This window comes from Octodon degus, unplaced genomic scaffold, assembly GCF_000260255.1.
Source record: "Octodon degus isolate 3935 unplaced genomic scaffold, OctDeg1.0 scaffold00184, whole genome shotgun sequence".
In the NCBI taxonomy this organism is placed as follows: domain Eukaryota; kingdom Metazoa; phylum Chordata; class Mammalia; order Rodentia; family Octodontidae; genus Octodon; species Octodon degus.
In genome coordinates, this window is record NW_004524760.1 from 1 (window position 1) to 12290 (window position 12290).

The 12290-nt window shown below is 49.5% G+C and overlaps 3 protein-coding genes and 1 pseudogene across 4 annotated transcripts in view; 2 read left to right on the forward strand and 2 right to left on the reverse strand.

Annotated features, from left to right (window-relative positions):
* The first annotated feature begins 4320 nt into the window (after positions 1-4320).
* Positions 4321-4851, forward strand: Tmem262 (transmembrane protein 262). Its single transcript, XM_012517476.1, has 3 exons — positions 4321-4494; positions 4584-4683; positions 4775-4851. Exons 1-3 carry the CDS (start codon positions 4321-4323, stop codon positions 4849-4851), a joined length of 351 nt encoding a protein of 116 aa, XP_012372930.1.
* Positions 4852-4907: 56 nt separating this feature from the next.
* On the reverse strand, positions 4908-8794 carry Zfpl1 (zinc finger protein like 1). Of its 2 annotated transcripts, none has more exons than XM_023703896.1 (8): positions 8709-8794; positions 8215-8324; positions 7806-7917; positions 6520-6713; positions 6360-6432; positions 6140-6286; positions 5749-5866; positions 4908-5330 (listed from the first exon to the last, which is right to left on the reverse strand). In XM_023703896.1, exons 2-8 carry the CDS (start codon positions 8314-8316, stop codon positions 5144-5146), a joined length of 933 nt encoding a protein of 310 aa, XP_023559664.1. In that variant the 5' UTR covers positions 8317-8324; positions 8709-8794; the 3' UTR covers positions 4908-5143. The 2 variants fall into 2 exon arrangements, with proteins under 2 accessions (XP_023559664.1, XP_004643785.1); XM_004643728.2 differs by having other exon boundaries at positions 8622-8779.
* Positions 8795-8913: 119 nt separating this feature from the next.
* Cdca5 (cell division cycle associated 5) overlaps positions 8914-12290 on the forward strand; it is a 10774-nt gene continuing 7397 nt past the window's right edge. The window contains exons 1-4 of the mRNA XM_004643729.2: positions 8914-9040; positions 9216-9310; positions 9383-9448; positions 9528-9563. Of these exons, the coding sequence (XP_004643786.1) occupies positions 8995-9040; positions 9216-9310; positions 9383-9448; positions 9528-9563 (243 nt within the window). The 5' untranslated portion in view covers positions 8914-8994. The remainder of the gene's footprint in view (positions 9041-9215; positions 9311-9382; positions 9449-9527; positions 9564-12290) is intronic.
* LOC101581759 lies at positions 10295-11442 on the reverse strand (annotated as a pseudogene).

Genomic DNA, 12290 nt, shown 5'->3' on the forward strand with positions numbered 1-12290 from the left:
TATGTATGTATGTATGTATGTATGTATGTGTGTGGCCAGCTCAGCCCACCAGGGGGCGGGGCTGGCTGGCATGTGGTGCTGGGGGATTGAACCGCGGTGCCTGTGCTTTGCCAAGCTTGTTCTAAGTAGGTGCTTCAGACCACTGAGCCATCTCACCAGCGCCCTTTTTTAAAAAAAAAATTATTTATTTATGGCAGGGGCTTTAATCCACTGAGCTATTTGGCTGGCCTCAGCTGATTCTGATGGGCTTTCCTTTATAGGTGATTTATTTCTTTCCTCTAACATCTTCTTATATTCTGCTCTTGTGTTCAATTTCTGAAATCTTGACTATTATATGCCTTGCTGTAGATTCTATGGTTGTTGAAAAATATATGAAATATATATTTTAATGTCCATAAGCAAAATTTACCAGAACACAGCCATAACCATTTGTTCGCATAATTACATTTGAACTACAAAGCAAACTCAAGTATAATAGTTGCCATGGAGATGTCATGGCCCACAAAAACCTAAATCTCTCTAACTGACCTTTGACAGCAACAGTTTGCTGGCCTCTGACTCAACAGGATGTTCAGAGACTTTCTTTCTTTCTTTCTTTCTTTCTTTCTTTCTTTCTTTCTTTCTTTCAATGGGTCTCACTATGTAGTTCTGGCCTCAAACGTGCAGTGATCCTCCTGCCTTAGCCTCCTGAGTGCTGGGATTCAGGCATGTGGCCTCATATGTGGCCAGCGACTCTTTTTAAAAAGTACAATCCCTGGTACTGCAAAAAAAAAAAAAAAAAAAAAAAGTACACATGGTCTGTAATCTTGGTACTTGTGAGCTGAGCAGAGAGGATGAAAGTTCTAGAGGTGTATCTCAGTGGTAGAGTGTTTGCCTAGCATGCACAAGGCCCTGAATTCAATCCCCAGTACAACAATAAATAAATAAATAAATAAATAAATAAATAAATAAATAAGAAAAAGATGATGAAAAGTTCAAAGTCAGCCTGGGCAATACAGCAAGATCCTGGCTCAGTAAGGGGGAAAAAAAGCCTAAGAATATAGTTCAATATGAAGCCCTGTGTTCAAGGCCCATTACCACACACGCAGTTGTAGCTCAGTATCATTACAAAAATAATCTGCTGGGCATGGTAGCACACACCTATAGTGCTAGCACTTGGGAGGCTGAGGCAGGAGGCTTTCTACAAGTTTGTCAGCCTGGGCTAACAAGAATTTCTAGGTCACCGAACAGTGAGCCCCTGTCTAATAGTAAGCCCTTGTCTAAAAAATAAACCAAAAAAAACCTAGCTGGACATTTTGACGCAATGTTTCCTGTAACCCCAGAAACTGAGAGACTGAAGCAGGAGGCTTGCCGTGAGTTTGAGGCCATTCTGGATGACATAGTGAGTCCAAGGCCAGGCTGGATTGTATAGCAAGACTTTGTCTCAGAAAACCAAAAAAAAAGAAAGCAAATGCCTAAGGAAGATAACCCAGCAATGCAAGAATAAGTTCTTGTAAGTAACAGATTTATAGCCAGCCGTGGGAGCACACACTTATAACCCCAGCATTTAGGAGGCTGAGGTAAGGGAGTACAACTTCAAGCCCAGCTTGGGCAACTAAGCAAGACCTTGTTTCAAAATAAAAAATGTTGAAGGGCTGGAGATGTTTGATTCCTAGAGCTACAAAAAGAAAAGAAATGTCTAAACATAGGATGACTATTAGGGCCAGGGAGATAGCTCAGCGGACTAAGCGCCTGCCCAGGCAAGTGCAGAGACCCTGGCTTGATGGCCCGGAACACATGCCTCGCTGACTCCGCCCCAGGGCACGCTGAGCCAGTGACTGAGTCCTGGTGTGGAATCCCAGAGCTGGGGAGGCTGAAAAACAGGACTGCTATGAGGCCAAGCTGTGTAGTGAGATCCTGTACCTAATACATTAAAAAAGAAATAAACAAAAAGAATGATGCCTCACCGGCCCCACCCCCGGGGGCACTGAGCCAGTGACAGAGTCCAGATGTGGCGTAGTGAGACCCTGTGAAGAAGAGGAGGGTGGGGGGAGAGGGGAGGAGGGAAGGAGGAGGAGGGGGAGGCACTTGCTTGTAATCCCAGCACTTGGGAGGCTGAGGCAGGATTGTTGTAAGTTGGAGGCCAGCCTGGGCTACATAGTGTGGGAAACTGGGGTCCTATCTTTTCTATCGATATAAGCAGTGGGGCTGGTGAGATGGCTCAGTGGTCTAAAGCACCTACTTAGAACAAACTTAGCAAAGCACAGGGACTGCGGTTCAATCCCCCAGCACCACATGCCAGCCAGCCCCGCCCCCTAGTGGGCTGAGCTGGCCATACACACACACACACACACACACACACACACACACACACACACACAAATAAAATTTAAAAAAAAAAAAGGATATAAGCAGTAGGACCTCCACCTTAAAACTTTATTTCACTGTGGGCTGTTCACCTTCCCCCCTTGCACCAGGATTGCAGTTGTTACAACATCTGAGGCAAGGACTCTGGGAACAACATATGGAAATGACTTCCAGTCCTGGTACCCCCACACCCCCTTAGCCATCCTGCCTAGCAACCTCCCAGCCTCACCCCTCACACACCTAAACCAGACAATCAGGATGAGTGAACTTTTAAGGTGCCAATAGGGAGAAGGCAGCTACCTGCCCAAAAGGTAGGATATATAAGGAGCTTGCTGCTGCCGCTCAGTGTACCCTCCTCATTGTTGGGGTGTGCTCTTCTGCAGAAGCAAACTTGCCTTGCCAAGATTTTTTGGTGTCTGAGTGCTTTATTTCTGCATGGACACATTGACTCTAGGGCTTATTGCTAACGACAGTGAGTTTAAGGCCAGCCTAAAAGGGAACTTCAATATATAAAAGCTGCTGGGAGTAATGGCACATGCCTGTGATCCCAGCACTAAAGGCTGACACAGGAGGATCAGAAGTTGAAGGCCAGCCTGAACAAGAGTGAGACCCAGTAAGAAAGAGAAGCCCATTTACAAGGGGGGGGGGAGAGGGGAGAGAGAGAGAGAGAGAGAGAGAGAGAGAGAGAGAGAGAGAGAGAGAGAGAGAGAGAGAGAGATTGGTTACTTGAATTTAAAAAAAAATCACATACAGGGCCAGGGAGATAGCTCAGTAGGACAAGCAGTCCCTCTAATTTCTACGGTCAGTTTAAGTTGCACTCTTACCATCATTAACAGGTTTTGGGGATTCAGCTACCACCTGAGTTCAGGGCAACAAGCCATGTATTTAAACCACAGAGGGCTGGGATGTTACTCAGCAGTAGAGGACTCTGCACTGAGGACTGGGATATTAACCCTAGCACCACAAAAAACGCAACACAGCAAGGTCAGAACAGCAAGCAAACTTGGAGGGTGCAGGATCTAATCCACAGCTCAGAGGACCGAGACAAGAACCTAACTCCAGGGCCAGGCAGCATTGGGGGCAGGGCTGAGCATCAAGTCCTTCCCTCCTCCTACTTCAATCCTTGGGAGCCTGCCTGTCCCTCCACACCATTATGGGCTCTTTTTCTGGATAATTTCATTGACAGCATTTGTGATTTCACTTCTGACGGAATATGATGGGTATGACAGTTTCATTTCAGAACAAACTTGGTATGGCTCACAGACCATGAAAGCTTGAGTAAAACAATCGCTTTCAGCCTGACTCAAAACAGGACTGATGTGGCCAGCCCCAGCCTTCTCAAAGGCCTCAGAATGAGGGAGGTGATGGGTGTGAAGCGTCTGCACACCTGAGGTGGACAGGAGAAAGCTGGTGAGCACTGGCCTTGGAAAAGCCAGCTGCTCTCTGGACCACACATGAAGCACAGGGACACTCCCAGGATGGCTGCAGAAAATGTACTAAACTCTACCTTAGTTCTTCCCTAGCTGTGGTAGAGCCAACTTGGAATCTGGGGTCCAGGTTCCTCAGCAAGGAAGTCTCCCAACTGCACATCTGAGTCCTCATCTCCCGTCATCCCAAGACTTACTGCAGGCTTAGGTCTTACCCGAGCCCCAGATCTCCATCAGTGAATGTGCCCACACTATGTCTGTCGGACTGAGGGATGCAGATTGACACTGTTCCTTCCCTTCCTCCCCCAATACACCTTTTGCCTAGCTTCCCTCAATTTCAAGCACACCCAGCTACCCATTGAACACTCTTGTCTTTGCTGAGAGTGGTTTGGGTTCTACAGCCTCACCCCTCCAGTGTTCTCTTGGTTCTGGAATACCGCTGTTGTTCCAGATGGGGTGAAGTAGAACCAGGGGGTTTGGCTATCTTGGCCAGTCTCCCCCTTGCTCCAGTGATTGGGTCTGACCAGAGGCCTCTGCTGTGCTCAGGATGCGGTGGCGGGACCGAGTGGCTGTGCTCTTCTTCCCCCAAGGCATGATGCTCACCATGGCCGCACTCCTGCTTTTCTTCATACACCTGGGCATCTTTGCCAGCGACCTGTACAACTTCTACATCACCCACCACTATGACCGCATGAGCTTCGACTACACGCCTATCCTGATGGTGGGGGCTCAGAGCTGGCTGGGGGGGCGGGGCTGGGGCACCCTACTGGGTCAGGGTGGGGGGCTGCTCCCCACTGGATGGGCCTACAGTTCTCCCAGGTAATGAGTGTCTGCTGGGCTGCCATGGGGTCAGTCTACGCTGAGATGACAGAGGACAAATATTTCCAGTGCTCTGCTCTAACCATCTTGAGTGAGTAATGCTCAGAGGGTGGGGAGGGGAGCTTGGGACTGGGATGGATAAGGGGCAGGGTGGGGGGCTGATGGCTCTCTACTCTGCCCAGTACTCAATGCGGTCATGTTCTTCAACCGCTTGTCTCTGGAGTTTCTAACTATTCAGCACCGAGAGGAAAGCCACTGAGGCCTGGGGACGGGCCAAGGCTGAAAGGGGTAAGGAAAAGCCAGCTTTGGGTGTTTTAATAAAGTCTGTTGTTTATTTGCCCCTGTCAACTCCTTCGAGGGGTTGGGGTAGGGGGCAGGAGATCCAAGGAGAAGCAAATTAAGACAAATGCTTGACCTATAGGACTCCAGACCCAGCCTGCAGCTGCCCTGGTGGCCTTGGCTTTGGGCCTGGGATCTTAGTGTCTTGGACTTGAGGGTGAGGAATGTCTCCCTCCTTGGGGCCTTGAGCTGGCCCAGTCACAAGCCAGGGCTCATGAGGGGCCCACACGGATGTGTGGGTTCATGAGTGGGTCCAGATTGGGATCACTGTCAGCTGCAGCCCGGCCCAGACGAGACATGAGGGCAAGGAGGGCCAGGAAACCTAGCAGCCCCAAGAGCAGCAGCAACCCTGCTCGCTGCAGTAGGGTCAGAGGCCGCTTCCGAGACCCAGCCCGGCTCCTGGGGGAACAAAGAGAAAGTTAAAGTTAGTTCAGGCCCTGCGGCCGAGGCATGAAGAGGGGCCCTAGTCAAGGAGGGGGCACATCCTTGACCTTCCGTTTCTTCATCTGTGCCATACAGATGATCACTCTACCACACAGGGTTACTGTGCAGCTCAAAGCAGCTGAGATGTATGATTTTTCTGAAAACTGCAATGTGTCAGGCTTGCAGGATAAAAAGCATGAAGATGCCTCAAAGAGCTTGAGTCCAAAGCTCCAGTGGAATGCAAAGATCCCAGAGGTGGGAGGTAGCAATGCTTCTACTCGCCAGCAGAGGCTGTTCTTCAGAGTCCTTGCATCAGATATGGCTAGGGTCTGGTGTAAGTCCCTTTGTCAAATCATCCTTCCAAGGGTCCGGCCTCCCACCTGACCCCATATACCTGAGCAGCTGGGCCAGCCAGCCCAGGGCAGGCCGCCGGCGGTACTTGTCATCATCGTAATCCCCATGGAGGGCTGGTGCCCGGTCATCGTCCCTTGTGTCATACACTTTCCTTGGGGCTGCAGGGGTAGAGCCAAGAACATCAATAGGCTCAGGGAACCTGCTGTGTATGTGTGTATATGTTTCTGTGTGTGCACGTGCGTGCGCGTCAGTGGTAACGGTCTTCTGTCTTTCCCCAGCTGGCAAAACATTTTGGAATTGTGGGGTGGTTATGCCTGTGCTTGGAGTGAGGAAAGGTAACTCCACATAGGGCTCTCAATCCCTGAGCTCCTCTCCCAACCAACCGAGTACACCATTTATCCTTCTGAAGCCCAGATAATTCCCTGGCTTACCGTGAGTCAAGGGCTCAGAACTGCCCATGTGGATGACTGTGTGCTGGTCAGGTGGGCTGGAAGATGAAGGGGGCCTTGGGGCCTGGCTGTAGAAGACTGTGGGAGCAGAAGTACTTTCTGTCTTCTCCTGTGCACTGGGGTCAGTGGCTGTGGGCGGAGAAGAGCCGTCAGTAGGGCAGGGAGGGAAGGGGTTGGAGAGCAGATGAAGGTTAACACTTACTATTAAAGCTGGACCAGTCAGAGAAGCTGGAGGAATTGAGGGATTCAGGCTCTGGGCTCACCACCTCATCAATCTGGAGGAAGGAGTCTGGGTTACCACCCTGCCCAGCCACTCACCTGGCTCAGGTGAGGCCAGGGCAAACAGATAGAGGAGTTCTTACCAGAGGAAGGCCCAGTCCTGCACGGGCCCAGTTGACAGTAGCCAGTTTCTCTCTCAGTGCAGAGGCTACAGGACCAGCCAGATTGGTTGGGGGGAAGATGGGACCATTGCAGCTGGGACACTGATAACCAGCAGGCGCAGTGTTTCGGGGTAGCTGGGCAGCACGTTCATTCAGGCAAGCCCAGTGGAAGAGATCTTAGGGTCCATGAAATAGGGAAGGAAAGGCATGAGGAAGAACTCCTTTTGACCTCCAAAGCCAGCAATGGGCCACAGCCTACTGCATGGATGAAAGGGCACATACATGGGTGACTAGGGCCTGTCACCTCTTCACCCCAGGTGTATTTCATTAGTGTTCCCTTTGATTCCCTTGTTGGACCACCATCTGACTAACTCAAAGCAGATGCTACCTACCCTTTCAGGGACAGCTCTCTGGGACTGCACTCATCACCATCCTTGGGCTAATGGCTAACCAAGAATAGTTTCAGCAAAGGTTCCTAAATATACATACGGGTATGTGTTTGCACAGATACACATCTGTAGCCACAAATGAGCATGTGTTGATAAACACACAAACACAAGTGACTTTTCCTATATCTAGACTGGCTCTCATACACACATATCTAAAACTTACACATTTGCTATTTCTCAAGTACCCTCACCCACCCATGTGTTCTTTGTATGTCTACAACATACCTGTGTTCTCATTATACATACTTACACACCCACAATAAGCAGTCACATAAAGACACAAGGTTAAGTTAAATTCATCTACCTATACACAAACCCTCACATGGATGAATACACAGAGCTGCCTGTTTTGCACCAGCTCCTTCAAAAACTGAAGCTGAGGCTCTTACACTGTACTCAGGTCACTGGCATGACACATATGATTTTTGACTTCCCATCCTTCTGTTTTAGTGTGGGAAACACTTCCTCTTTGTTTCATCTTGCAATCAGTAATGGATCCCAAATATCTGAAAGTGCTTTGCTGGTATGGCTAACTCTTCACAGTTACAGCCATCCTCACAAGCTTGACTGGCTGTTGCTAAACTCTCCAAGATTGGCAGGACAAGAAGTAGGATCCTTGCCTTTTAGGAAACACAATGAGGCCTAGCGAAGGAAAAATGTCTTGCCCAAGTTTACATATGAGGGAAGTAACATAATAGAACTAGGACCTGCAGCACTGCCCTCCCTAACTTGGGGAGCTCACTGTCCTATGCTTAAAGAGTCACCAAGCTGGGCCAGTTAGAGAAGTTGCCTTATCCGTTCAAGGTGTCCATGCCTCACCATAGCAGACAAGGCGGGTCGTCTCCCGGCTGGCCAGGGGTGTGTTGCAAAGTCGGCAGTTGGGGTTGTAGTCACTATCTTGGAGCCACTGCAGGTAGGACTGTACAATGCACTGAAGTGGAAGAGACAAGTCACAGCTGGAGCTGGGGCTCCACCACCTACCACTCCAAGGTCCAACTGTCTCTTCTCATCACAGAGGAAACTCATCTTTTTGTTTAACCAATAAATATTGAACACTTACTGTGCACCAGACTATTTTAGGCGCTGGAAATAAAGCAATGAGCAAAATAAACTAAGTCCTTGCCCTTGTGGAATTAATACTCTAGTGCAAGGCCCCTGATGGATTTGGTAGTGCCAGTATGGCCTGTCTACCAAGTACCCTGCTCTGTAACAGCCCTGAATGTCCCACCTTGGCGTGATTGGCTACCAGGCAATGTTCACAGACGTTGACTCGGTGTTCGAAGCAAAACAGGTTGGTCACCTTCCTTTTGGGGCACTTGCAAAGTCCCATGACCGACCCTAGAGAAAGGGACGGAGTTGACAGTAAGCCAGGTTCTGGGGGACATCACTTCTCACCAGCCCAGCTCGTATCCACTCCAAACTCTTCCAAACACTATTCTTACGCACCCCATTCCCAAATTCTCACCCACGTACCCAGTTTTGGACGGGCCACACCCCCTGGATAAGTCTTGCCTCTGACGACCCTACATTCCTGAATCCCACCCACGCTCGACCACCAACTCCCTAGATACCACCAACCCCGCCCCTACGGCCCCTCCTGAGCCCCACCCCCTCCCGGCCCCGCCCCTTCCGTACAGATTCTTTCTGTCACTGATCGGCCACGGCGCTGGTCCGGACCAGCGCAAGCAGTGGTTCGAGGCGCAGGTCAGGTATCACGCTCACCAGCAGCCGCTCTTCCCCCTCAGCCCGAGCCGCCCCGATTATCCTCTGCTGCCACGTCTCTTCCGGGTGCAGCGCGCGCTGATGACGTCAAAGCCCGCGAGCCACGCCCCTGCTTTTGAGTGAAAAGCTGGGGATTCCGAGAGTAGCGGCGCTCCCGTTTTGCGTCACTTCCACTTCCTCCTACGCAGGGCGGGTAATTCGAACGCTTCCAAGGTGGCCGATTTTCTTTGCTGTTGGCGCGGGCCCGCGGTTGCGGTGGCGAAGGAGGTCGACACAGAAACTAGATATGTCTGGGAGGCGAACGCGGTCGGAAGGGACCGCTCGGCGCTCTGGTGAGCGGAAGGCGCGCGGAAGAAATGGAGCTAAACCGTTTGGGAGACGCGAACCCTTTACGAAAAGAGGCTTGTTTTCCCTAAGGCATCCCGAAAGGGCTGGCTTGGGAACCTTCGCCTGTCTCTTGTAGAACCTAGAGTCTTTCTGAGCCTAGAAACGTTTTTCTCCTTCCAGAGCCCACGGCCCCATCTTCCAAAACCCTGCGGAGGTCCCAGCGAAAATCAGGCTCTGACCTCCTGCTTAGCGTCCTTCCTGAAATCTCCCAGAAGGTGAGCCCCGAGTTTCTTAGTTATTTTCCCTGATCTAACGTAGAGCTCACCATGGTCATCCCTGCTTTTCAGGCACCCTCTGAGGCTCCAATCAGAAAGCCCATCGTCTTGAAAAAGATCGTGGCTCACGCTGTAAAGGTGAGGGCCAAGAGGAGATTATGGGTGGGAGGTCTAGACTAGGGGCTGGCTATTTCAACAGTTGGTGTTGTCCCCACAGGTCCCAGCTGTCAACTCTCCTCGCAGGAGCCCTGGGGTGAGTTCATTTCCATTTACTTAGTTGGGTGGGATGCTGGTCTCTCGAGAGCTGGAGAAGGTCGTAATGGCTGTTCACCTCTACTCAGGGAACTGTTTTGTCGTATTTGAAAACAGTATGCCTTTGGACACTATGATTGCCAACCTTCTCTGTGGTTGGGTGGGGTTTGAGACAGGTTCTCACTAAGTAGTTCAAGCTGGCTTTGAACTCAGGATGTTGTGCAGGTTGGCCTCAAAACACCTCGATCTACTACCTCAGCCTCCGAATGTCAGGATTACAGACTTGTGCCACATTCCTCGCAAGGCCAGCCTTGATTACTCCTTACAAATTTAATTCATTTATAGCTATTTTTATTGTTAAAGTTTTTTTTTCTTTCCTTCTTCCTTCTTCTTCTTCTTCTTCTTCTTCTTCTTCTTCTTCTGCTGCTGCTGCTGCTGCTGCTGCTGCTGCTGCTGCTGCTGCTGCTGCTGCTGCTGAAACTATGGCCTTTTATTTACACATAGATCAAAAAAGAACTTGTCAGAAACTTTAACGTAAGGGTCCACAAAGAAAAAAACAAGCAAACCTTGGGTTAAAAAAAAAAAAAACAACCAAAAAACCTGTAATGGTACCTGATCAAAGGATTTGCATTCTCATAGATGAGAAAGTGGACTTTTAGAGGGCCAGTAAAGGAGGAATATTTGTGTGGGGGAAGGGCAGTTATTCTCAGGCTCACAGTGATTTGGAGAATGTCACAGTGCTAAGTACAGGGTGATGGGACAGTGGTCACTGCCAAGAGCCTTGGAATAGATCTTGCTGTCACACAAAGCAGGTTAAAGGGAATGGGACAACAGAAAGTAACCAGGGTGCCAACCTACATTCTTGGACCCAGCATGTAAGTCCAAAAGGTGTAGGCATAGGCAGCAATAGTATACAGGTGGCAAAAGCTGTCGGCCAGTGGCACAGCCTGGGGCAGCTCCCCAAAGCCTTGGTGCTCCTGTGGAGTGAAGCCAGCATTCTTTTTGTTTTCTTTGGGGTTACGAAAGTCAGTTTCTTCATGAGCCACATTGAGGTCTCCACATAGTACAAGAGGCTTGTGGGATGCCAAGCCCTTCAAGAACTTGTGAGAGGTCTGGGGAGAAGGCTCAGTGGGATAAGTGCTTCCCTGGCAAGCACAAGGGTTTGAGTTCAATCCCTGGTTCCACCAAAAAACAAAACAAAACAACTATATTTGGGGCCGGGGAGATAGCTCAGTAGAGTAAGTACTTGCCTGGCAAGCACAAGGGCCTGAGTTCAATTCCTGGTTACACACACACACAAAATTCTAAGAAAGGCTTCATCCCAGCACTGCCTGTACTGCAGCCTTACCGGACCCCGACCTGCATTGGGTACATAGGCTGTGACCAGCACAAATGAGTCAGATTTAGCCACAGTCACCTGGCCTTCTTGGTCATGTTCCTCCTCACCAATGCCATAAGAGACTTTGAGTGGGCACTGGCAGGAAAGCAGACCCACACTGCTATATTCTTCCTTGTCAAAAGGTGCTGACCAGTACTGATGGGATAGTCCAGACAGCTCCTGGAGCTCAGCTGGGAGTTTGTTCTCTTGAACATTTGGTCTCCTGGAGGCACAGAATATCTGGGGCTTCTTCCTTTACCCACTCTAAGCCCTTCTTAATCCAGGCCTGAAGCCCATCTACATTCCAAGAGCATATCTTGAGTGTGGCAGATTTGCCACTGGGCGAGGTTTTTTAATCTGGAGGATCCTCATACAAGACTGGCCTTCTCCTGTTGCCTATTTTTCGTTTTTCTTTGCTCCCACTTTACTCTTCTTTGCCTCTGGTTCTCTTGGGCTCTTCCCCATCTTCCGCTACTGATCCCTTTTTCCCTTGCTTTGGCATCCCTGTAACAAAGGTTCTTTGGTACCTGTACCTCATCAACCACCAAAACAGTATTTTCACCTGGTGGTCTGCTTGGGCCCCCAGCGAGATTTCTCTTAAAGTTTTTTTTTTAATTAATTAATTATTAGTAGTTTTTTTTTTTGTTTTGGTTTTTTTTTTTGTTTTTTTGAGACAGGGTCTAACTGTGGAGTTTGGGTGGACCTTGTGCTCACTCTTTAGCCCCCAGACTGGTCTCACACTTGCAATGATCCTCCTGTCTCATCCTCCCCAGCGCTGGAATTACAGCCATGTGCTACCATGCTTGGTTTCCAGGCTGACATGGCATGGGGAGCTGGGGATCGAACTCACCCAGGTCCTTGTGCTTGCCATGAAAGCGCTTGTAGAGCTATCTCCCCAGCCCCAGCTTTTTTTTTTTTTAAGGTGCAGAGGACTGTACCAGGAACTCGTCATTGAGTGAGATATACATTCCCCTATCCCCCATCCCACCTTTATTTATTTTGAGACAGCATCTTGTAAGTTGCCTAAGCTGATCTTGAGTTTGTGATTCTCTTGCCTCAGGCTCCAGAGTGTTGGATTTACAGGCATATGACACCACACGTAGCTGTCCTCTGGTCTTATGGTTTTTATATATGTGTGGCACTTCCACAGCTTCAGCAGAATTTCTTATCAAGGATTGTTCATTAATAGGAAATCTGACATTATAGAGAATGAGCAGCTGGGGAGATAGCTCAACAGGCATAAGTGCCTGCCTGGCAAGTGCGAAGTCATGAGTTCAGTCCTCACCCCTCCAAAAAAGAATGAGCAGAGCTAGATGCCTTTTTTTTTTTTTTTTTTTTGTGGGACCAGGG